Here is a 21590-nt window from a genome sequence, read left to right as displayed (position 1 = left end):
AGTGATATGAAAATTATGAAATTAAGAGTTTTTCATTGAAAACAAAATATAAATTTTTGATAAAAAGTTTTTCTGGGCAATTTGAAGATTTCCTATGGATTGGGATCAAAGGGGTACTAGGGCAGGTCTCTTAGATTTGGATTTTATACAAACTGTGAAGAGGCTAAACTATCACCCTGGTTTTCTCGTTTACCTACTCTTGCTTTTCTGGTGTTTGAACTTGCTAGAGAAACATTATTTTAAAAAGGGAATTTGCTTCAATGCCCTTAACCTAGTTCTTGGTAACCATGTGAGAGAGCAGCCATCACGGCCACTTGGCAAGAATAAGTATTTTAAAAGAATCTGTTTCAAAACAAACCAGGGATTTCAGCTCTGAGTGCATTTCCAGCTTTGCCATGCAGGTGTTCTCTTTGCCTACACTGGGCAGGCTGCTATGTGGGTGTCAGGGTCTCTCGCTGCATATGCCCAGTCTCTATATGGTGACACTCCTCCATCTTGCTCAACTCTTGCTGCAGATAACGCTCATATCCATGAGGGTCACACCCCCCTCACCTGCATTCACGCTTCCCTGCTCTGAGGAAAGGATAGCCTGGGCCAAGTTTCTACCTGACCACTGCTGCTCCATCAGCTGATGTGATTGCCAACCTGGTGCTCTCTGCCTCATCACAGTCAAGGAAGAGGCCTCCAGTGATAGACTGGGTGGCAAGAGCAGACATCCGTGTTGAGTGTTGAGTTAATTTAATTTCCACCCAGCCGTAATACCCTAGTGACACCAAATAAAATGGAGTAAGTAATGCATTCTTGTTAATTGAGGTACTACATTTATTTTACTATTGCTCCTCAAAAGGTCCATTGACTTTATGTGAATGAAAATTGATTTGTACTGATTTTGTGGTTTGAAATTTTTTTTTTACCTTTTATAGCTAATACACCAATATGTCTTGGGACTTCATTTGAAACTAAAAGATACTTCAAATATGCTCTGTAAAGTTAGACTTCTAACATATTTCATTTACAACATCCTGTTGTCTCTTTCCCTGCTTTGGTAGTTAGTAATATATTTCATTTAATTCCGTCAGTTAATGTGTGCATATATGTCTAAGACCCTATGTTAGAAGCTGGAAGTGAGGAGTGATCTAAAATGGATGACAGAGTCTAGTCAGCCTGATTGAAGTAAGTGTCGTGTGAGGAGCGAAGACCATGCTGAAGGGACACAGGGAAGGACTGATTAGAGGAAATGAGGGTTTCGCAGAGGAGGCATATTTTTTAAGGCATTTTTGGAGAGGAAGGGTATTCCCAGGTAAAGGGAAAGGCAAGGAGTGAGGAATGGCCTGGCGGGGTGTGAATGTAAAGAGAGAATGTGATGGGAGATAAGACTGAAAAGTTGAAGATCAGAATTGAAACGTTTTGAAGAAATTGTCATTTTAAAGGCAGTAGGAACTACTAGTTTGTGAGAAAGAGGAGTTAATATGATCAGACCTTTGTTTTACGAGGGTCACTGACAGTGGGAGCAGGTCTGGTTAGACGAGGCATGGAGATTGGTGACTGGGAAGCCAAAGATACTTTATGCATATTGAGAATGGAAAACTGGGGACTCAGATTGCCACAACATAAGTGAAGTTGCCAAGATTAGCATTTGGGGACAGTTGGTCAGGACACAAGAGGTTGTGCAGGGAAAATATATTCAGTATATTTTACAGTTTGTACATCACAGTTCATGACAGAACACACTTCAGGTATGGCATCAGCTTGCCACTTAGTATTTCAGGAGTGGAAGGAAAGGAAAGATTGCTCCCTTACTGCCTGTAGACCTCTCCAGTCTTGTAGTCCCTTCCCTTGTGAGGTCTGTGTCATCCCCTTGTGTGGTCTGTGCACCATTTTCACTAGTGTCAATTTTGTGGACAGAGGGAAAACGTAGGGGATTCCTGTTGGATGTAACGTAAGTAAGACTGTTAGAGTTACCCGGACAGGTGGGGGCATAGTTGTGATTGCTGAGGATTGAGTGAGTAGTGAAGCAGTAGTTAAAAAAGTACTTTCAAAAAGTTGGCAGGAAATATAAAGAATCATGACAATGTCTTGAGAGAAAAGGGGTAGGGGTAGACTGAGGGGTCAGAACACGTTAAAAGGGAGAATTTAAAAGCACATGTGCCTTGATGAGACAAGGTCCTGGAGAGGGTGGGAACTACTGAATCCTATGGATCCAGACTAGCCTGAGTTCCAGATGGAGAGGGTGGGTAATCTTGGACAAGTTTCAGCTTTGCTGAGCCTGGTGCTGCTTCATCTGTCTCAGGATGGGAGATAGTCTGTCACAGGGCTTCTGAAATGACTTCGTGTACTTTTATCAACATAATTAGTGTAAAGCAAATATAATTGTTGACTTTAGCCTTGGAAAGGAATAGAAATGGTTTAAGATAATGGAGAAATGTTGCAGAGAAAGGGAGGAATTTTGTGTGGTCCCCCATCTGAGAACTTATATACATGCTGACCCCCAAGTCATCCTGTTCATCCCTAGTAGTCCCAGTTTTCATGTGGTTGGTAAGAATAATTCTCACTTGAGAGACATGCCTCAAAATCAGTATTGAGGGTTGTTGCTGTTGTTTTTTCTGAGAAGTAGAATTAAACATTGTTTTGATTCTATTTCATATATCATTCCCGCCATTCAGCTCATTCCAGCTGAAACTCCTCCATGGCATATACTTTACATCTTTGTGCACATTACTTCCGCCATTTGCCCATTTGAAATCCTCATTGCTGAAGGTCCACGTTTGATAATTTCTCCTCTGATACACTTTCTCTGCAAGGACTTTTTCTGTCATGTCCCCATTGCATGTTTCCTTTAATTTATTCGTTCATGCACTCCCCGTTTTGTTCCACAGAGAATGCAAGACAACAACGTGCTGTATGTCTTTTCCTGTTGTTCTGTGAGGGCATCCTGTGTGCTACTCTTCTACTGATGCTTCGCCTTGGAATCCCTTGGATGGAAGAGCCTGTCTTACTCCTAGATCACGATGACTGGGAAGTAGGCATTCAATCAATATTGGTCTGGGTAAGCTAATGACTAGGACTATCTTCTATACCGTTTCTGTCCTCTGAAATCCAGTATTCACTGCCTTCAAAATCTGGCATAAGGAAACTGCATACAGCACTATGAAATTACTGTGGTAATGTGAGCATGTGCTCTGACACCAGATACCTAAAGTAGAATCCTGGCTTCACACTAGTTGCCTCACCTACAGCAAGTTGCCTAAACTCTTTATGGCTCTGTTCTCTCAGAAGGGGTTAGAGGGAGAAGGTGATTCTGATATAGAAATAGAACTATGAGGGGGATGGTTGTTCTACAGGCTTCCCAAGATGATTCTGATCTGGCCTGTCCATTCGTTACCAGCTGCCTTGGAGAACTAAATACCAAATCCTCCACCAGGAGCAGTGACGAATGGGAGACGGTGCAGCAAAGAATGAGGTAGGTCATGCTCCAGGGTGTTATTAAGAAGGGAACTGGGAAGGTACCAGGAGACTGCTGATGGAGCCCAGAAAGGGATGAGGAAGTGGAGGAGGGGCAGACCACGCTGCCAAAGTGGTTATCATGCCCCCGCCCTCCCTAAAACCCTTCAAGGACTCAATACCTAGCAGTGATGCCCGAAGTTTGTTGGGCACAGAGATGCTGAGTAACTTGCTCAGGGCTACACAGCCAACAATGCAGTGGGGCTGGGATCTGAATCTGGGTAGTCTGCCTCCATTTTCACTCTAACCACTGTGCTCTACTGCCTGAGAAATCTTATGTGAATAAAGCGTTTTGTGTTCAAATAAATTTGGGGCTGCTACCTAAAGGTAAGCATGTTCATCATTTTTCAGGACTTCTCAAAGAGTTCGCTATGCATTTCCATAAACCTACCTCAACTGTGTCCGCGTCCTCCATCTTCCTATCTCTCTCCGAAGGCAACCCCTCCACTTTCATTGTCCTTTTTCAGACTTGCCTCTCCTCGTTATTGCCTTCTTTTCTTCCTCACCAGTCTCTCCCTCTCTGCTGGATCATTCTTGGCAGCATACAAGCATGCTCTAGTAATCCCCTTCTTTAAAAGCTCTCCCTTGCCCCCTCCACTTTACCACCCTATTTCTCTGCTCCCATTCACATCTGCACTTCTGGGAAGACTGATCTGGGCACAGTGTCTTCCCTTCACCTCTCATTTAGTCTTCAGTCCATTACTGTCTAGCTTCTGGCCTGTCACGCTACTCCACTTGGCCTGGACCACACCAGTAGTTCCCTGACTAAATTCCCTGCTGCTACTCCCTCCCGCCCCCAAATTCATCCACTGTCCACCAGGGGCCAAAGGAGTCTTGTTGAATGCAAGCCAATTCATGTCTGTTTATTTAAAGCACTTGAATGCTTTCCTATATCCCTTCAAATAAAAATAACTCTACCATGGGAGACAGGGCCCTACACGGTCTGGCCCCTGCCTGATTCTAGCCCCGTCCATCTCCCACCATGCCAGCAAGGATGCTGGCACTCATGTAACTTTTATAGCTCTTCCCCTTCTGCCTGCGGCTGTCTGGTTGCATGACTGCCCCTTCCTGTCCTTCAGTCTCAGTTCTGTCACAAAGGGACAGTGTCTCATATGTGAGACAGCTCCCAGCTAAGTAGATATGACAGTTACTCCACCACTGCTGCTGCCACGTCTTGCTGTCCCTTTGTGATGGAACTACGTAGGATACTGGGAGAAATCTCCAGAGGGCTGGGGCCCTGCATCAAAAGAGGGGGATATTGTCACTGACTCCATTTATTGCCCACAGATCGCGGAGCCTGGTTACATGGACTCCATTCTGAAGCCCATTTACTGTGTGGAGTGAACACGGTTCATGCCTGGTCTGTTATTCCACCAGCCAGGTAAAACAAAGAATCTCTCTCCCTCTGTTTTTCTGTCTCTGCCTCTGTCTCTTTCATACACACACATCCCTAAAACTGTATTCTAACTTCTTAAAAAAGGGACATTTGCCAGTCTTTTAAAATAAGCCAACTCCCTTTTTTTCAGTATGAGACTTAAAATTTGCAGTTTTTCTTTAGAGTCAAACACAAATTTTAAAACACTTTTGAAGTAATTTGGGAGCAGAATCCTAGATTTTCAATTTTCCACTATTGCATGGTTGATTCATCCATAATTTGACAATTTTTTTTAGTAAGTTGCCTTTACTGAGAGCATTCATGTAGGTTTTCAAAAAATTGATTCCCTGTCTTTTCACATTTATAATTCATTGGTTTACTTATTATTATTTTCAAATTTAAGGATTTATTGTTATTAACCCCTTAATCTCTAAACTCTGATTACAGAATTTAGTAACAGGCTTCAAGAGGTCTTTGAAAGCTGAATTTTTAGTATATGTGGTTATTTTTCTTCTTCAAAGGGTCCATAGGCTTCATCAGATTCTCAAATGTATTTTTTTAATTGAAGTACAATGTTATTTTAATTACTGCTGTACAGCAAAGTGAGTCAGTTGTGTGTATATATATATATATATATATATACACATACATACACATTCTTTTTTTATATTCTTTCCCATTACGGTTTATCATAGGATATTGAATATAGTTCCCTGTGCTATACAGTAGGACCTTGTTGTTTATCTATCCTATATATAAAAGCTTACATGTGCTAACCCCAACCTCCCACTCCATCCCTCCCCCAACCCCCTCCCCTTTAGCAACCACCAGTCTGTTCTCTATGTCCGTGATTCTGTTTCTGTTTCATATATAGGTTCATTCGTGTCATATTTTAGATTCCACATGTGATATCATATATTTGTCTCTTTCTGACTTACTTCACTTAGTATGATAATCTCTAGTTGCATCGGCTTACTAAATATTAAATGATGTCATTACAATAGGTACAACTTGAATCCACAGGTTTGGGAACAGGTTCTGTAAATGCAACTCAACTGGAGAGAATGAAGCGGATGAGGACAGGGTACTGGGCTAGAGCCCCTCAGTCTCAGTGCTCAGCGTGCTTTACAGGCAGAAGTCAGTACGTTTTACAGATAGAATGGAGGGTGCTGGTTAAATGGAAATTGGAGGGCAGAACGTCTACTGACTATTGCCAGCTAATTTTCAGAGAAAAATCACATTTGCAGGTCTTAGTTTTGCCAGCAGGTGGCAGATGCGGCTCATGAGCTGGTTTTGGGCAAGGACTTGGCCAGAAGCTGAGCCTTTGCCACTATTAATGGCTAAGAGAAGACAGCCTCCCTTTCATCATGTGAAACCCCTTTGGTCTTTTCTGCTCTTTTGATAGCCTGGCAGCATTTTCTCTCTAGGTCAAAGTCGGCAGAATTTCAGGGCTCTGGTGAGGGAACTCAGGACCATAAAATACACTGGTGTTCCCACCAGTCTCCTCCTAGCCTCAGTTTCTCCTCTGAATGGGGAGCATGCAGCTAATTCCTTTGTTACTGAGTTGTTGTGAGGAATCAGTCCCTTCGTATTATTTTCCTTCTCCTTGAACAGAGGAAGGCAATATTTCACCTTCTGGGAAAGCTAGTCACCCAGACTGACTGCTGTGATGGCACTGGTCCTGGGAGCAGACGCAGGTAGTGCTCTCCACTCATCCCACCCCTCAGAGTTCTGCAAGAGAACTCTGACTGCTGATGATGCTGAGGGCCCTCGGCAGCCACTTGTCCTCTTGGCTGGTGAGGCCAAAAGGGACCCAGCAGCAGACCAGTCATTGGCCTGCCTCACCACTGTGAGAGTTACCAGTTGGCCCGGGCCTGTACGCTTGCACCTTATAGTGTAGAGCCAGCACTTCTGGGAGCACTGAGACCCTGGCATTTAGAGCACTGCTATCACATGATAGTTTATACCTGACTCCAGGTAGATGGGTGGTTGGGCCTGAATGACTTCTCCAGAGACGATAGTCAGAAATTGGGGCACTTTGTTGACCCCACTCCCCTCAAAACCACTGCAGTTTATGCTGGGGGTAGTGAGAGGTGATAGGTAAGGATACCATGAGCAGGAGCAAGTGATGCTGGCGCCAGCACTGCCTGTGCCCCGGAGGCCAGTCCCCTCTGCTCAGAGGTGGCTTCTTTGGTGCCCCTGAAGGCCCATCCTGTGGAGCTCTGACCCAGGCCTGGGCTGTGTGTGGTGGCAGCCACAGAAAGGCTTTCTTGAAGGATTTACCCCCGTGGAGCCTTGAAGTCTGAGGATGAACTGGAGGACGAAGGTAAGCAGGCAGGGAAGGGAGAGGGATTAGCACCAGCTCGAGGGGAATTTGCAAGGGAGATGGGCGCAGTCTGAGGCGTCTGCACCTGGAGGACAGAGACCAGGCACTACCCACCACCTTGGCTCACCTTTCCTTTAGAGGCACACCCTGTCAGTCACCCTGCACACTCCCGGGGTGCACAAGCAGGGAAGTGCAGCACCCTTGCTGAGCTCTGACTCACAGGCTCTGGCTTTGGAGCAGAGCTAGAGTCAAGGGAAGGAAAGCAGGTTACAGGGGAAGGCCTGAGAGGAATTCCAGGACAGACACAAGCTGCAGAGGCCCAGGTGGCTCAGAGAGGGAGCAAGCAGTGAGGAGAGCCATCCTGCCCAGAGCACAGAAGATGGAGCTGAGAGCACAGAGATGTGCCTAAGTCCAGCTTCAATGACCATGGCAACACTGGGTGCTCCTCTGGGACCTTTGCACCCCGCTTCTGAAGGCCCCATACCATTCCACCCATGGGACACCTTGAGGACTCCCAACCCTGCGAGAAACAGGAGAGGTCACTTGGTACCCTCACTTTGCATGCCCATAAAGGAGTCAGGCATCCAGGCATCATGCTTTCAGGGCAAGTTTAATAAAGAATGCAAAAAGGTCCCGGTGAGCTACTCAGATCGCAGGTGCCACCTGTTTGGGCAGCCACGGGACTGTCCCCTCTGACGCCTGCCACACCCTACTCAGAGCAGCATCCAGATCCAGAGCGGGGCTCGGGCGCCCAACAAGGGGTGTCAGGACTGCTCTCTCCAGCTGGCACCAGATCTCCTGGCACCACTGAGGCCCAGGTTCAAGCTGCAGAGGCTCTGGTTCCTCCTGAGGCCGCAGGAGGTTAGGGAGGGCAAGCTGAGCAGCAGCAGCGAGCTCCCCGCACTCCTTTACTTCGGTGCTCTGGCGCCTGTTGCCCCAGCAGTCAGACTTCCCAGGGTTGAAAAAAACTCCTCCATCTCTTTCTGCAGCAGCTGGTTCCTCTTCTCTGCATCCTCCCGTGCCCGCTCCGAGTTCCTCAGCTTTATTTCCAGCATTGTGTACTTTTTCTTTTCCTGGTCTAGTTCTTCTTCTAGCCGTGACATTCGTTTCCTCAGGTCAGCACTACCTTCTTCGAGTCTTAAAATTCAAGAAGAAAGACATCATTTTAGACTTGGGCCTGCTGGGTTTGCCAAGAAAACTCCATTGTCATCAGACACTTGATGGGGCGAAGGAGCTGGTCGGGCCTGGGACCAGGGGAAGGACGTGTGCGGGCTCAGACCCGGTGCTGGGTGAGGCCGCACGGACTGCAGCTCCTCACAAGACCCTGGGGCTTTCCCCCAAGCCAGCGGGGCCTCATCCCCGAGACCCTCCCCTCAGCCTTTGGCACTAGAGGCCAGGGGCCTCCCTGAGTCCTCACTCAAATACGAAGACCACTAACCCTACCCGCCCAGCCAACTGTCCTGCTGAGGAGGGATGGACTGCCAGCTGGCAGAGAACAGGACTGAGCCCTGCACCGAGAGGGGAGCAGGAAACTGTCCTCACGTTTGCTCTTCTACGAGACCCCTTGAGCTTCAGGCAGACAGCAACTCACAGGAAACCCCATTCGGGTTGTCACTTCATCTTCCGTTCCCTCTCAGCTTTCACACCCGAGCCCAAATGTCTCAGCCTCTGGGAAGCTTCTCTTGATCCTCCCCAGCATGTCACCCACATTACTGCTCCTTTTTGCTACCACAGAGCTACACTTCAGGCCTCTATAGAGGTTAGCACATCTATCTTTCCAACCAGACGACCCACTCCTGTGAGGCATGAGGGACTTGCTGCGCCTGGCTCCTAGGAACCGACCTGACTACAAGACACATGACTGTGGGCAGGACTCAAACTGCACTGAGCCCTGGTGTCTCACCCTGAAAATGCAGGGGACGGCCTTCCACCTACGCACTGTAGCTACGATGGACCAAGGAGACCACGTGTGCACAGCACGCCACCTGGCACATGGTGTACATGAAGCAAATATCCATTCCCTGCCCCATCCAGGATGAGGCCTGGGCCTTCACCCTCAACCACTGAACACAGAGCATGGAGAAGGGCTAAAGTCTGGAAGAGAAGGATGCCCACTTTCACTACTTCGATATAGTACTAGACAGACACAGCAATCAGACAAGGAAAAGAAACAAAAGGTATTCAAATTGGTAGGGAGGAGGTAAAGTTATTATTTGCAGATGACATGATACTATATATAGAAAACCCTAAAGACTCCACACAAAAACTACTAGAACTGATAAACGAATTCAGCAAGGTAGCAGGATACAAGATTAACATACAGAAATTGGTTGCATTTCTTTATACTAACAATGAAACAAACAATCCCCTTTAAAATTGCATCCAAAAAAACAAAAAAAAAACTTACGAATAAATCTCACCAAGGTGGTGAAAGACTTACATGCTGAGAACTACGAAACATTAATAAAGGAAATTGAAGATGATTCAAAGAAATGGAAAGATATCCCATGCTCTTGGATTAGAACAATTAATATTGTTAAAATGGTCATACTACCCAAAGCAATCTACAGATTTGATGCAACCCCTGTCAAATTACCCATGACATTTTTCACAGAACTAGAACAAATAATCCTAAAATTTATATGGAACCATGAAAGGCCCGGAATTGCCAAAGCAGTCCTGAGGAAAAAGAACAAAGCAGGAGGCATAACACTCCCAGACTTAAGGCAATATTACAAAGCTAGAGTAATCAAAATAGCATGGTATTGGCACAAAAACAGACATATGAATCAATGGAACATAATAAAGAGCCCAGAAGTAAACCCCCACACCTATGGTCAAATAATCCTCGACAGAGGAGGCAAGGATATACGATGGGGAAAAGACAGTTTCTTTAGCAAGTGGTGTTGGGAAAGTTGGACAGCCTCATGCAAATCAGTGAAGTTAGAACACACCCTCACACTATACACAAAAATAAACTCAAAATGGCTTAAAGACCTAAGACATGACACCATAAAACTCCTAGAAAAGAACATAGGCAAAACGTTCTCTGGCATAAGTCATGACAATGTTTTCTTAGGTCAGTCTCCCAAGGCAACAGAAATAAAAGCAAAAATAAACAAATGCAACCTAATCAAACTTATAAGCTTTTGCACAGCAAAGGGAACCACAAACAAAACGGAAAGACAACCTATGGAATGGGAGAAAATACTTGCAAATGATGTGACCAACAAGGGCTTAATTTCTAAAACATACAAACAGCTCATACAATTCAGTAACAAAAAAGCAAACAACCCAATTGAAAAATGGGCAGAAGACCTAAATAGGCATTTCTCCCAGGAAGACATACAGATGGCCAATAGGCACATGAAAAGATACTCATCATCACTAATTCTTAGAGAAATGCAAATCAAAACTACAATGAGGTACCACCTCACACTGGTCAGAATGGCCATCACTAAAAGGTCTAAAAGTAACACGTTGAAGAGGGTGTGGAGAAAAGGGAACCCTCTAACACTGTTGGTGGGAATGTTAAGTTGGTGCAGCCACTATGGAGAACAGTATGGAGCTTCCTCAAAAAACTAAAAATAGAGTTGCCATATGATCCAGCAATCCCACTCCTGGGCATATACCCAGACGAAACTCTAATTCAAAAATATACATGCATTCCTATGTTCATAGCAGCACTATTTACAATAGCCAAGACATGGAAACAACCTAAATGTCCATCGACAGATGAATGGATAAAGAAGATGTGGTATATGTATATACAGTGGAATATTACTCAGCCATAAAAAAGAATGAAATCATGCCATTTGCAGCAACATGGATGGACCTAGAGATTATCATACTAAGTGAAGTGAATCAGAGAAAGACAAATATCATATGATATCACTTATATGTGGAATCTAAAATATGACACAAATGAACTTATCTATGAAACAAACAGACTCAGACATAGAGAACGGACTTGTGGTTGCCAAGGGGGAGGGGTGACGGTGGGGAGAGGGATGGATTCGGAGTTCAGGATTAGCAGATGCAAACTATTATATATATAGGATGGGTAAACAACAAGGTCCTGTTGTATAGCACAGAGAACTATATTCAATATCCTGGGATAAACCATAATGGAAAATAATATGAAAAAGAATATATGTATATGTATAACTGAATCACTTTGCTGTACAGAAGAAATTAACACAATGTTGTAAAACAACTCTACTTAAATTTAAAAAAAAAAAGCATGGAGAAAGGAGAAAGCCTCCCTTCACCCCGGCCTCCCATCTGGGGAGCACGGGGCATAATGTCAGAAGACCCCCCCCCCAAGGCAGGGGCAGCAGGCCCCCCATGAGCCCCCTCACTGCCTCTCCTCCTGTCCAGGCCCCTCCTTTGCCAGGTCCTCCCTGCCCCCTGGTGCTCCTGAGCACAGCCTCCATGCCACTCCTTGAGGGACCTTGTCCAGCCTCAGACTCGAAGCACTTAAAGCACTCAATGTGCTGACAACCCTCAATCTTTATCTCCCTCAAGTCCACTCAGAAACTTAATAAGTATCTCCAACTTAACAGACCCACAGCTGAGCTCCTGCCCTCCTTCCCCAAGTCACCCTCCTATAGACCCAGTCTCCCCGGCTCAGTGACCACCTTCTTCCAGTTGCTCAGCCAAAACAAAAATGGTGTCTCTCAAGTCGGTTCTTTTTCTCACCACCACACCCGATCAACTGGAAAAACCCAAACATATTCAGAATCTGGCTGCTTCTCCCACCTCGACTGCTGCCCTGTAGGTCCATGCCAGCCACAGGTCTGACCTAGATGGCCATGGCCTCCTAACTGGTCTTTGTCTGCCTCGTCAAGCACTCCTGAGCACAGCAGTCAGTGCACCTCATCAAAGTGAACAAAGTCCTCCAGGTCTTCCAGCAGCTTCACATCTCACTGGCAATAAAATCAAGGCATCACTCCTGCCAAACGCCTTGCCGCCTGCCCCACCCCGACTCCGCCACGCTTTCAGAGCTTGCCCAGACACTCCACCAGTACACAGTGGGGCAGGGACTCGAACCCATAGCCTGCCAGGCAACAATACTGCATTTCCCCTGAGAACCCCAGCCTCCAAGAAGGTGAAAGATCTAGAAGCTCAAGTCAGCTCCACAAACAGCCAAGAAAGTGAGATGTTGATTCTGACCCCTTCTAAGGCTGCCCTCAGACAGTGTCCGCTGAGTAACACTTCCTGTACACCCTGAGCTCATCTTCAGCAGTAAACACCTTCCAGTGAATCTGCAGAGAGCTCCTGCTATTACCTCTGCCTGGTAAATTCCAACCCAGTGCTTACATTGTGGGTTTTCTCCACAATTTTAAACCCTGGGGTTTTACTCATACTGTGTCCTTTCTCCTCCTTGCTCAGCTCAGTCCTGTCGGTCCTTCAAGTCCTGGCTCTGACATTGCCTGCTGTGACCCCCGCCCCCCGACTTCCCCCATGGCAGGGGCTGCTGCCCTCATAGCCCCTTTCCTGCCATCTTCCTGCCGTGAACACAGAGACTGCACACACCTGACACTCCCCAGGTGCCCAGGAGACAGCTGCCAGCAGAACAAAAGGGTCAAATGCTACCATTCCAGCTCCTTGTGGGAATCCCAGGCTCAGAAATAGAAGCATGAATCCCTTCCACCTCCACTGTCTGATGGAAAAAGGAAGCACTCAGAACGCGCTGAAGCCCCCTGCTAGTGGGTGGGACATGGGTTCATAGGTCTGATGCATAGGCTGATGCAAGGCCTGGGGCAAAAGGAGCTAAGGGGTCTGAGATGCTGATGGAAGCACCGCTCACTGTCCAGTGTAGGCTCTGCTGGTCATTGTAACTGGGGAACTTGGCCTCTCAGAGCTGGAAAATGCCCTCTGCACAGGGAGGCTGGGAGGATGGAACCAGGTCCCATCAGTGAACAAGCCTGCAAGCCTTAAAGGGTGGCACGAGGGCCTTCCCTGGTGGCACAGTGATTAAGAATCTGCCTGCCAATGCAGGGGACACGGGTTCGAGCCCTGGTCCGGGAAGATCCCACATGCCGTGGAGCAACTAAGCCCGTGCGCCACAACTACTGGGCCTGTGCTCTAGAGCTGGCGAGCCACAACTACTGAGCCTGTGCGCCTAGAGCCTGTGCTCCGCAACAAGAGAAGCCACCGCAATGAGAAGCCCACGCACCGCAACGAAGAATAGCCCCTGCTCACAGCAACTAGAGAAAGCTCGTGGGCAGCAACGAAGACCCAACACAGCCAAAAATATATAAATAAATAAATTTATATATTAAAAAAAAAGGTGGCACGAGGCGTCCTCTGTGACCCAGCAGAAGGGAGGGCTTGGCTCCCTCCTCAGAGAAAATCGGATTTCGATCCAGAAGAAGTCCTCACTCTACATCAGGTCCAACCACGGTCAGTCAAACAGGCTGGCCTGGGGCCTGCAGTGCATGCGTGCCCTGCCCCAGTCCCAGTTCCTGGGCTACAGGACATACCTTGGGGGCCTTGCCTCCTCCCTGACTGAGGGCCCCAGAGGGACCCCCACTCTGAGCCTCTCCATCAAAGGCCTCTGACAGCATGCCAGCTCCTCAGCTCCTGAGCTTTCCCAGACATAGGATCCCCAGCCCTCCACTCCCAGCCCTGTCCTGCGGGCATTGGCCCAGAAAGGCGGCTCCTGGGCGCCGGCTGCTCTGAGCCCTGCCAACAGGAAGCTTGCTTTCAGAGCCAGAGGCCAACTGCCCAGACCGGTGCCCAGTGAGGTGGCTGGCTGCGAGGGCCCTGCCCGGCCTGGGAAGCGCCCGCCTCGCACTCGCCCAGCAGCTGCAGCCCTTTACCTTTTCACACTCGTCTCGTACTCAGTCCTCTGCCGGCACAGCTCTGCCCTGAGCTCCGTGACCAGGCCCTGGAGAGCCTCAGTACGGTGGGCAAGGTCCTGGGTGGGGCTGCCTGGGTCACTGGGCTCGCTGCTGCTGATGCAGGCGCCCACCCTGTCCAGGCCGTGGTCCAGGTCTGGGGATCTGCACTCCTCGCTGCTGCTGGGGACAGGGGAGGGCTCGAGGGCCCCCTCAGTGTGGAGGGAGCTGCAGGCAGAGGAGTCACTGGCCCTGCACGCTGTGCAGCTGCTGACCGAGCCCCTGGCTGAGGCCTCGCAGGAGGAGGCCCCAGACCATGGCATGCTGGCCACGCTGGGTGTGCTGGGAAAGGGGCTGGGCAGGGGCACGTTGTCGTAGGTGGAGAGTCTCTGCTCGGAGCCTGAGTCCTTGAACCGGTCTCCCGATGAGGCCCGGCGGTGGCCTCGCAGGGAGGACAGCCCGTTCATGAGCCAGTTCCCTCCAGAGGAGATGATGGGCACCTCCAGGGATGAGGTGCCCACCTTCGGGCTCCCCGACCGGGACCCTGACTGCCGGAAGGACGACCTCCAGTTGGGCAGAGTCTGCACCTTCTTCCCAGGGCTGGTGGCAGCAGGGCTGCTTCGGCTACCCAGGCCCGTGGAAGAGGTTCTAGAGAATGCCGCCACGGCAGCCCCATCCAGAGAAGAGGTCCTGTGCGAGGGCAGGCCGGGGGCGCTGGGGCTGCCAGGCTCTGCCCGGCTGTCCCTGGTGACCTCCTCAGAGCCCCATCCCACGGTGCATGGTGGGCTCCCGCGTGGGGAGGCTGGCCCTTCCGTGGTCCTCGAAGTGAAGAGCTGGCTGTGTTTGCGGATCAGGACGGTCATCAGGTGCTGCACCAGAGAAGTGCCTGCCAGGAAGAAGGAACGAGAAAAGCTGGGCTGTGAATGCCTCCAGTCCAGGCTCTCCAGACCAGTCAGGGGAAGCTGCAGCTCGAACCCAGGGTGCCTAGCCCTGATAGTAGCCCCAAACCAGCCTACTCCTCAAGTGAGGATTCAACAAGAGCTGGCCGTGTGCCGCCCCAAAGGAAAGGACGGCCACCACCCCCTCCAAGTCCAGGCAGGGACAGAAGGACCATACCCAAGAATCCCCGTCCTCCAGTGTGGGCCCTGGAGCACAGAGCGGCACTGTGCCTTCGCACCCACTCCACCCAGCTGGCGGGGGGAGGAGCAGGCACAATGCCTGTTACGGCTGCGGGCAGAGCCAAGGGCAGGCTGGGACTGGAGACCAGGACCTGGACGGCAGGGCCCTCGGCTGCCCCATATGCTGCCCACAGTGGCCGTGCCTGACCGTCCATCCTCTGGGGGGCACAGGGCTCTGGGACACAGAGCAGAAATGTCTTACAGGTGCATGTAGGCACACATACACAACCCCATACACACACAGTCATATACACACGACTCCGTGCACACAGACAGATGCACACGGCTGCCCCCCAACGTGAACAGCCCCCCACACATGCACACAATCCCTCTTCTCCAGGCCACAGCCCCTGAGATGCAGCCTGTGGCATCTGTGGGGACTCAGTTCCTGAGGCTGTGGGGTGGGGGGAGGGGTCAGTGACAAAGGGAGGCGGTGCAGAGGGACCATGGTATCGATCCTCCTGCCTCGTTCCCTCCTGTTGTCCTCAACCAAGTACCAGAGACTGGGGAGGCTTCTGCGTGATGAGGAGGGTGAAGTACTTGGGTGGACCCTCCCACTAGACGTAACTGAGAATCGTGGGGAAAACTAAACAATCTTTAGTCCAGAAAAGTAGGTGAGGCAGGAACTCAGCAAGTCAGTGGGGTGAGCATCTGCCCTCAGACATTTGTGCAACCTGGCAGGTGGGAGCGCTGGGGAGACCTGCCAGTCAGGCCAAGGGCGTGCCAAGCGAGAGCACCACCCCCAACGGTCACACCCTCGGCTGGGGGCGGCGAGGGACAGCTCCACAGCCCACCCCGCCCCTCCCTTCCCCTAGGTCACGCGCAACAGGAATGGCCACTCTGCCCTCAGCCTGCCTGGCGCCAGGGGCAGCGGGCTCCAGCTGGCAACGGGTGGGTCCTGTGTGAGTCCCCGCCGGCGGCTGCGCTCAGCCGGGACTGGCTGCGGGTTTCCTGCCTGTGAGTGGCTAGGCTCTCACACTAACCCCGCCGGGACAGTCTTCCATGGGGTCTCCAAGCAGGGCTCTCATTTCCATGCCAGCCTGCACCTGTGCCCTTTGAAAAGTCGGGCTGACAGAGTCACCTTGCCTCTCCTGGCCTGTCTCCTCATCAGTAAAATGGGGGCAGTAACCACAGCGCGGGCTGCTTGTGAAGATTAAAATGCGGTGGCAGAAGTAAAGTACTTAGCAGAGGCCGGGGCGTGTTAAAAGCAGCTGCTGTTGCTGCTATTTTTTTTAAATCATTATTAGTCTTCATTATAGAACGGAATATCCCTAGGGTTTGCAAAAGCTCTGACATCCAGAAGAAGCCTGTGACAATTACTTAATCGAAAATTACTTTAGTAAAGCAAAAACATCTGTGTGTATTCAAGGGCAAGGGCACTGACCTTTTCCACACCCGCCCCTCCCACCATTCTAACTGCACCTTATGATCCCATCCACAGGGCAAAGCTCCTTTTCCTCTTGTAGCTGCCCCATGGGGGAGGAGGAGCTGGAGGAGGCGGGGTCCAGAGAAGCTGCTGCCAAGTCCCCAGCGCCCTTCCTGCTGGCCTGGCGTTGAGGATGCTGAGGACTTGCCCAGGATCAAGGCGAGCCCAGAGCACCACGCACACCCCCACCATTACCTTCCATGATGGTCACTGGGTCTTCTATCTGTGGCCGAAGTATATTAGGTCCAAAAACAGTTGCCAGGTTCTGGACGCTCATCTTGTTGACATCTGAGTGGGACTGAACTTCATCCAGAAACCTGCAAAGTAAGGAAGAGACAGTTGGCAGAGAAGCAAATCCTGATGCCAGATCTACTGGGAACTGCCTGGCCCCCATGCTCAGCTGCACCCACATTTCCACAGCTGCTAAGCACAGCCAGCTGCCCCTGCCAGGCTTGGAAGAAGGCAGAGCTTCCCCTAAGATCTGAGAGGGCCGTCAGAAGCAAAGGCCACTGGGACAAGGGCCTGTCATGGAAGGGGACACAATTCTCCCACCTGCAGTGGGAGCAGATGCCCAGGAAGGCCCAGATCCCCCCAGACACGGGGCTGGGTGAAGGCCACCCTGCATGTCCTCTCCTGGCACCCTAAGCCTAGGTTGTGGTCAGGAGGCAGACCCATGGGGAGGGGATGGTGAGAGGCACCCAGAGGAGGCAGAAGGAACAAAGGCTGTATCCTTTTCCTTCAGGAATGATGTGCTCAGGACTGTAAGCTCTATGAGCGCAGTGACTGTGTTCTTCTATATTCCCCATTGGCTTGACAGACATGTGAGTGGAAGCATGCCCCAGGCCCCCGACCCCCCTGAAGGGCAAGGAGCCAGAGCACAGGGGAGGGAAGCCCCACCCCTAGTCACTTACTTGCAGATATATCTGAGCAGGTTGTAATTGACCAGGGGAAGGCTGCTCACTTGTTTAGCCAACTCCAGAGTTCCCTTGGGATTGAGAGAGAAAAACAGCATTTCAAAGACCAGCATGGAGGCCCCAGTCCTTCTCTTACTAGAGGGAGTAGGGGGTGAGAATCCGAGTCCAGACCTCCATCCACAGCCCATGGGCCTGGCCCCAGGTGACCAGAGGGCACCACCGCTTCCATCTCCCTGGCTTGTGACCTCCGGGGGGAAGCAGATTTACTTTCGAGAAGCCGTTGTGAGGGATGTGCCTCTGCAGGGCCACAGAGGAATGTCAGGGCCAGCTCACTGATTGAGGTACAAATATTTGCCAGATAAAGACCCCTCATCTCCCACACAGTCAGAGGGAGGGCAAACAGTCCTTCCCCAGCCGGAGCCCACCAGGGCTGCAGGCGGCCACTGCAGGGGTGGGGTGGGGGGCCCTGTCCTGGGAGCAATCTCGAATTCTTTCGGGAGGCGGCGGGATAGAAACAGATGAAAGGTCTGGTGGTTTCTGAACCCCACGGCCGGCCTGGGTAGCCTGAGTTGGTTGTGGGAGCAGGTGATGGAGCAGGAGTGCCTACTGGGTGGTGACCCAGCCTGAGCTCCCTGTGCTTAGGGGCACGGCTGGAACACGGCCTGCTTTAGGAAGTACCTGTCCCTTTGAGAGACAGAGGGCCGCACACAGGGAGGGGATGCTCCAGGCACCTCGCCCCAGGGTGCCCTGGCACACACAGTGGGATGTTCCAGCCCTCCCCAGATTAGGAGGTTCTAGGCCTGTCCCCCACAGAGCAGGCTGCTCCAGGGCACCACCCCCCTGACACACACAGAGCAGGAGGCAGGATCTGTGTGCCATGAAGAGTCACAGAAAGTCCTGTCTCCACATACCCGCCACCAACTAGCAGGCCCACCCCCCAGGATGGGTCCCCATGAGCCACTAACCTCCCCCTCGTCCTTGGTGAGCAGCTGGGCGCAGCTAAGGAAGTCCTCATACCTGGCGAAGGGGACCACAGGCTCGGGGAGCTCCCGCAGGTAGAGCTTCAGCAGGGAGGCCACCGTGTGCACGTCTGTTGTGCTGCAGGCAGAGGGACGAGTGTGAGGCCTGGGCGCCAGGGAACCGCAGGAATGACCAGTACCCCGCCCCACCCCGACCAGGGGCAGCCTCTGCTCTCACGTCCGTGTGTGCGTGCGTGTGTGTGTGTGCGCGCGCGCGCACTGTGACGACTGGCTGGTGAACAGGTGAGTGTGAAGGGCCCCCTTCCACTGCCCTGCTGCCTGCCCCAGGGTACTGTGGAGGGTGACGTGCAGCTGCTCCACACCGGGGAGGCGGGCAGCCAGGGGCACAGCTGTCCTTCGACCCAAGCCTGAGCTTGCTCCTCTGCCCAGGCTCACCCTCCAACGGAAGCAGGAGGGCTGTGGCAAAGGCGCCCACCACGCAGGGCTGCTGAGCCCCTTGAAAAAGGGCAGCTGTCCCCGGGCACCTGCCACCAGGGGCTGGGCAGGTCAGAGGTCAGGCCCTTTCCCCGGCTTCTGGGCTTCTATTCACACTATGGATGCCCCATATCCAGCGCCCCAGAGCCCCGTCTGTGCACTCCCAGGCATCAGTCTCCTGCTCATAGCTGGGAACTGCCCAGGCTGAAGTGGGCCCTGTGGAGGGCGGCAGCCCTGGGCCTGTTTGGACTCTGGGTTCAGGTCCTGGACTGCAGTCTTGGCACCTCCTCCAAGTTTGCCTTCCAGGCTGGGCTAGGCCCCAGGTATTTCATCTGCTTTTCTAGGGTCCTGGATTTAAACGCTGGACCCGCATTTCCCTCATGGGAGGTGCTCAGGAAAGATGGGCCTAGGACCAAAAGAACGTGGCTGTGCCATTAAGGTGCCACCTGGCCCTGGCTGTCCAAGGCTGGTATCACTGAGGTAAGCCCTGGGGTCCCTTCCGCCCTGGCATTTGGAATTCTGGGGTTCCACAGGGCTACATGCACCTCAAACTCATGCACCCAGAGCCCCTCCCTGCCTCAGGACTGGTGGCTCTTGGTGGCTCTCGGTCTGGCCAGTGGAGCGGCCCCCATCCCTGCCCCCACCTCCCCTCTCCAGCCAGGCATGCTGCCACCCACACCATTCAGTGCCTTCTCTCAGCCACCTCCTCTGCTGACACATCCATTTCCTGGGTGCTTAGGTCCCCAGTGGGTACCCAGCATTGAGCCCAATGTCCCTTCTCCCACCTGGGGACCCCATGAGTTCACTGCCAGCCACTGTGTGAGCAGGAGCCCCAGGAGGATGCGGGGAGGGATGGGAAGCCAGGAGGATCAGCTGCTGGCCTTCGGACAAGGGCCAGCCATTATGTCTCCCCCGATGGAGGAGGTGGAAGCATTTCTGATCTGGGCAAGTAGACGCAGAGCGGCCCCTCGATGCTGCAGACCTTGCCTCCGCGTCCCTGCCCAGAGCCCCATCCCGGCGGCTGCTGGCTGCCCGGGTTACAGTGCTCCCGCGTCTGGGAGCTTGGCCCAGCCCTGACTGCCTCACCTTCTTTCTCCCTCCCTAGAAATTCACTTCCTCCCTCTCTCCGCACTCCCCACAGTTGACCCAAGGCTTCTTCTGGTCACTTTCTCCCTAAACTCCCCTCAGACCCTCCCCTCCCACACACACCTGCCTGAATCCAGCCCCCAGCTCCAGCACTCAAGGAGAATGTTCGCAGCCCAGAGCACAACGGGTGCCCACCAGCCTGTGAGCCCTTTCGGGGCAGGTGTTGTCACCTGTCCTGCTCCCTCTCCCCGAAGCAGGCGCACAGTGTGCAGTGGAGGGGGGCTGGGCGCACGGGCAAGGGGGGCAACAGCTGGAGACAAGGGCTCGCCCGGGGGTCCACATCAGCTTCTGCCCTCGCTGTTGCACAGCAGGTAACCCGCCATGAGGCAGATAACCCCCAGCCTCAGTTTCTCCATCTGCAGGATGGATCTGGTAATGCCGCCATTCCCCTGCATCTCTTCATTCCCAAAGACCCCCTCACCCCCGCCGACACCAATGTCCATCCAGAACACAGCTGTGGTCTCCTGCCCCCTACACCTCGCTCCGATGCAGTCCGCTCTCCAGGCGGTGGCCTGGCCCATCTATCCCATCCCAGCCCAGTCACCAAGCACTACCTCCCTGGAGGCCGGGCTGCCTGCTCTGTGCGGTGGGCCAGGCCAAGGGGAGCTTGGTGATGGGAACCCGGGCTGGTTCCCTGAGTGCATTTATTTGTCATCTGTCCTGGCCACGTGAGGGCAGGGCCTTGTCTGCTGTCTGTCGTGTTCACGGCCACTCCCCCACACCTACCAAGCGCTCTCTCTCAATGGATGGGTGCGAAGTGATGTAAGAAGAGTTGTTGCGAGAGTCACCAGAGCCACCAAGGTGGGGCACGGGGGAGACCGTCCTCGAGATGCTCGGCAACAGCACGGACAGGGCTGGGAGAGCTGCTACAGGCCAGGGACTAGAGACCAGGGTGGCAGGAAGGGACAGGTGTGGTGACTGCAGCTTCCAGGCCAGGTGGGGCTCTGTATGGAGGAGCGAGTCCAGGACTGGAGGCCGGAGTTCACAGTGCAGAGCGTGTCTAGGTGCATGGAGCGAGCCAGCTCGGTCCCGGATGGGCTCTGCCAGCATGTGGGTGAGGGGAGCAGCCCTAGGACAATCCTGTCAGGAAGTGGAGAAGAGGAGCCTTGGGATGCCTGCGTTGGGGGTGGGCACAATGCGGGGCCAGAGGAGATACCAGGAAGTGGGAGACAATGGGGTCAGATACCCCGGGAGAAGCTTCCAGAAGGGAGAGGCACTCAGAGCCCAGGCCAGCTGCGGCAGTGCAGGGAACACTGTGGAGAAGGGTCCTGGAAAGGTGGGTGGAGGAGCCCTGGTGTTCAGGGGCTGAGGACGGGCAAAGGTGGGTACGGGAGTGGAGACCCTAGGTGAGAGGCTGTCGGATGACAGGAGGGAGAAGCAGGATGGTTCTGGAAGGGTGAGCAGGCTGAGAGAGGAACTTTCCTG

At 52.1% G+C, this 21590-nt stretch overlaps 1 protein-coding gene and 1 long non-coding RNA gene across 3 annotated transcripts in view; one reads left to right on the top strand and one right to left on the bottom strand.

Annotated features, from left to right (window-relative positions):
* Positions 1-713: 713 nt before the first annotated feature.
* LOC133095261 (uncharacterized) lies at positions 714-12668 on the top strand. The gene is made up of 5 exons (XR_009701569.1): positions 714-786; positions 2877-3046; positions 3386-3460; positions 4789-4882; positions 12597-12668. It is a non-coding gene; the product is annotated as an uncharacterized LOC133095261 (long non-coding RNA).
* Positions 7797-21590, bottom strand: part of ARHGAP22 (Rho GTPase activating protein 22) — a 155078-nt gene continuing 141284 nt past the window's right edge. For both annotated transcript variants that reach the window (XM_061196359.1, XM_061196369.1), the window contains 5 exons: positions 18531-18663; positions 17563-17636; positions 16847-16968; positions 14030-14933; positions 7797-8339 (listed from right to left, as the gene is read on the bottom strand). In XM_061196359.1, coding sequence (XP_061052342.1) covers positions 8111-8339; positions 14030-14933; positions 16847-16968; positions 17563-17636; positions 18531-18663 — 1462 coding nt within the window. In that variant the 3' untranslated portion in view covers positions 7797-8110. The remainder of the gene's footprint in view (positions 8340-14029; positions 14934-16846; positions 16969-17562; positions 17637-18530; positions 18664-21590) is intronic.

This window comes from Eubalaena glacialis, chromosome 1, assembly GCF_028564815.1.
Source record: "Eubalaena glacialis isolate mEubGla1 chromosome 1, mEubGla1.1.hap2.+ XY, whole genome shotgun sequence".
NCBI classification, from domain to species: Eukaryota; Metazoa; Chordata; class Mammalia; order Artiodactyla; family Balaenidae; genus Eubalaena; species Eubalaena glacialis.
This window is presented reverse-complemented; position numbering and strand designations above follow the sequence as displayed.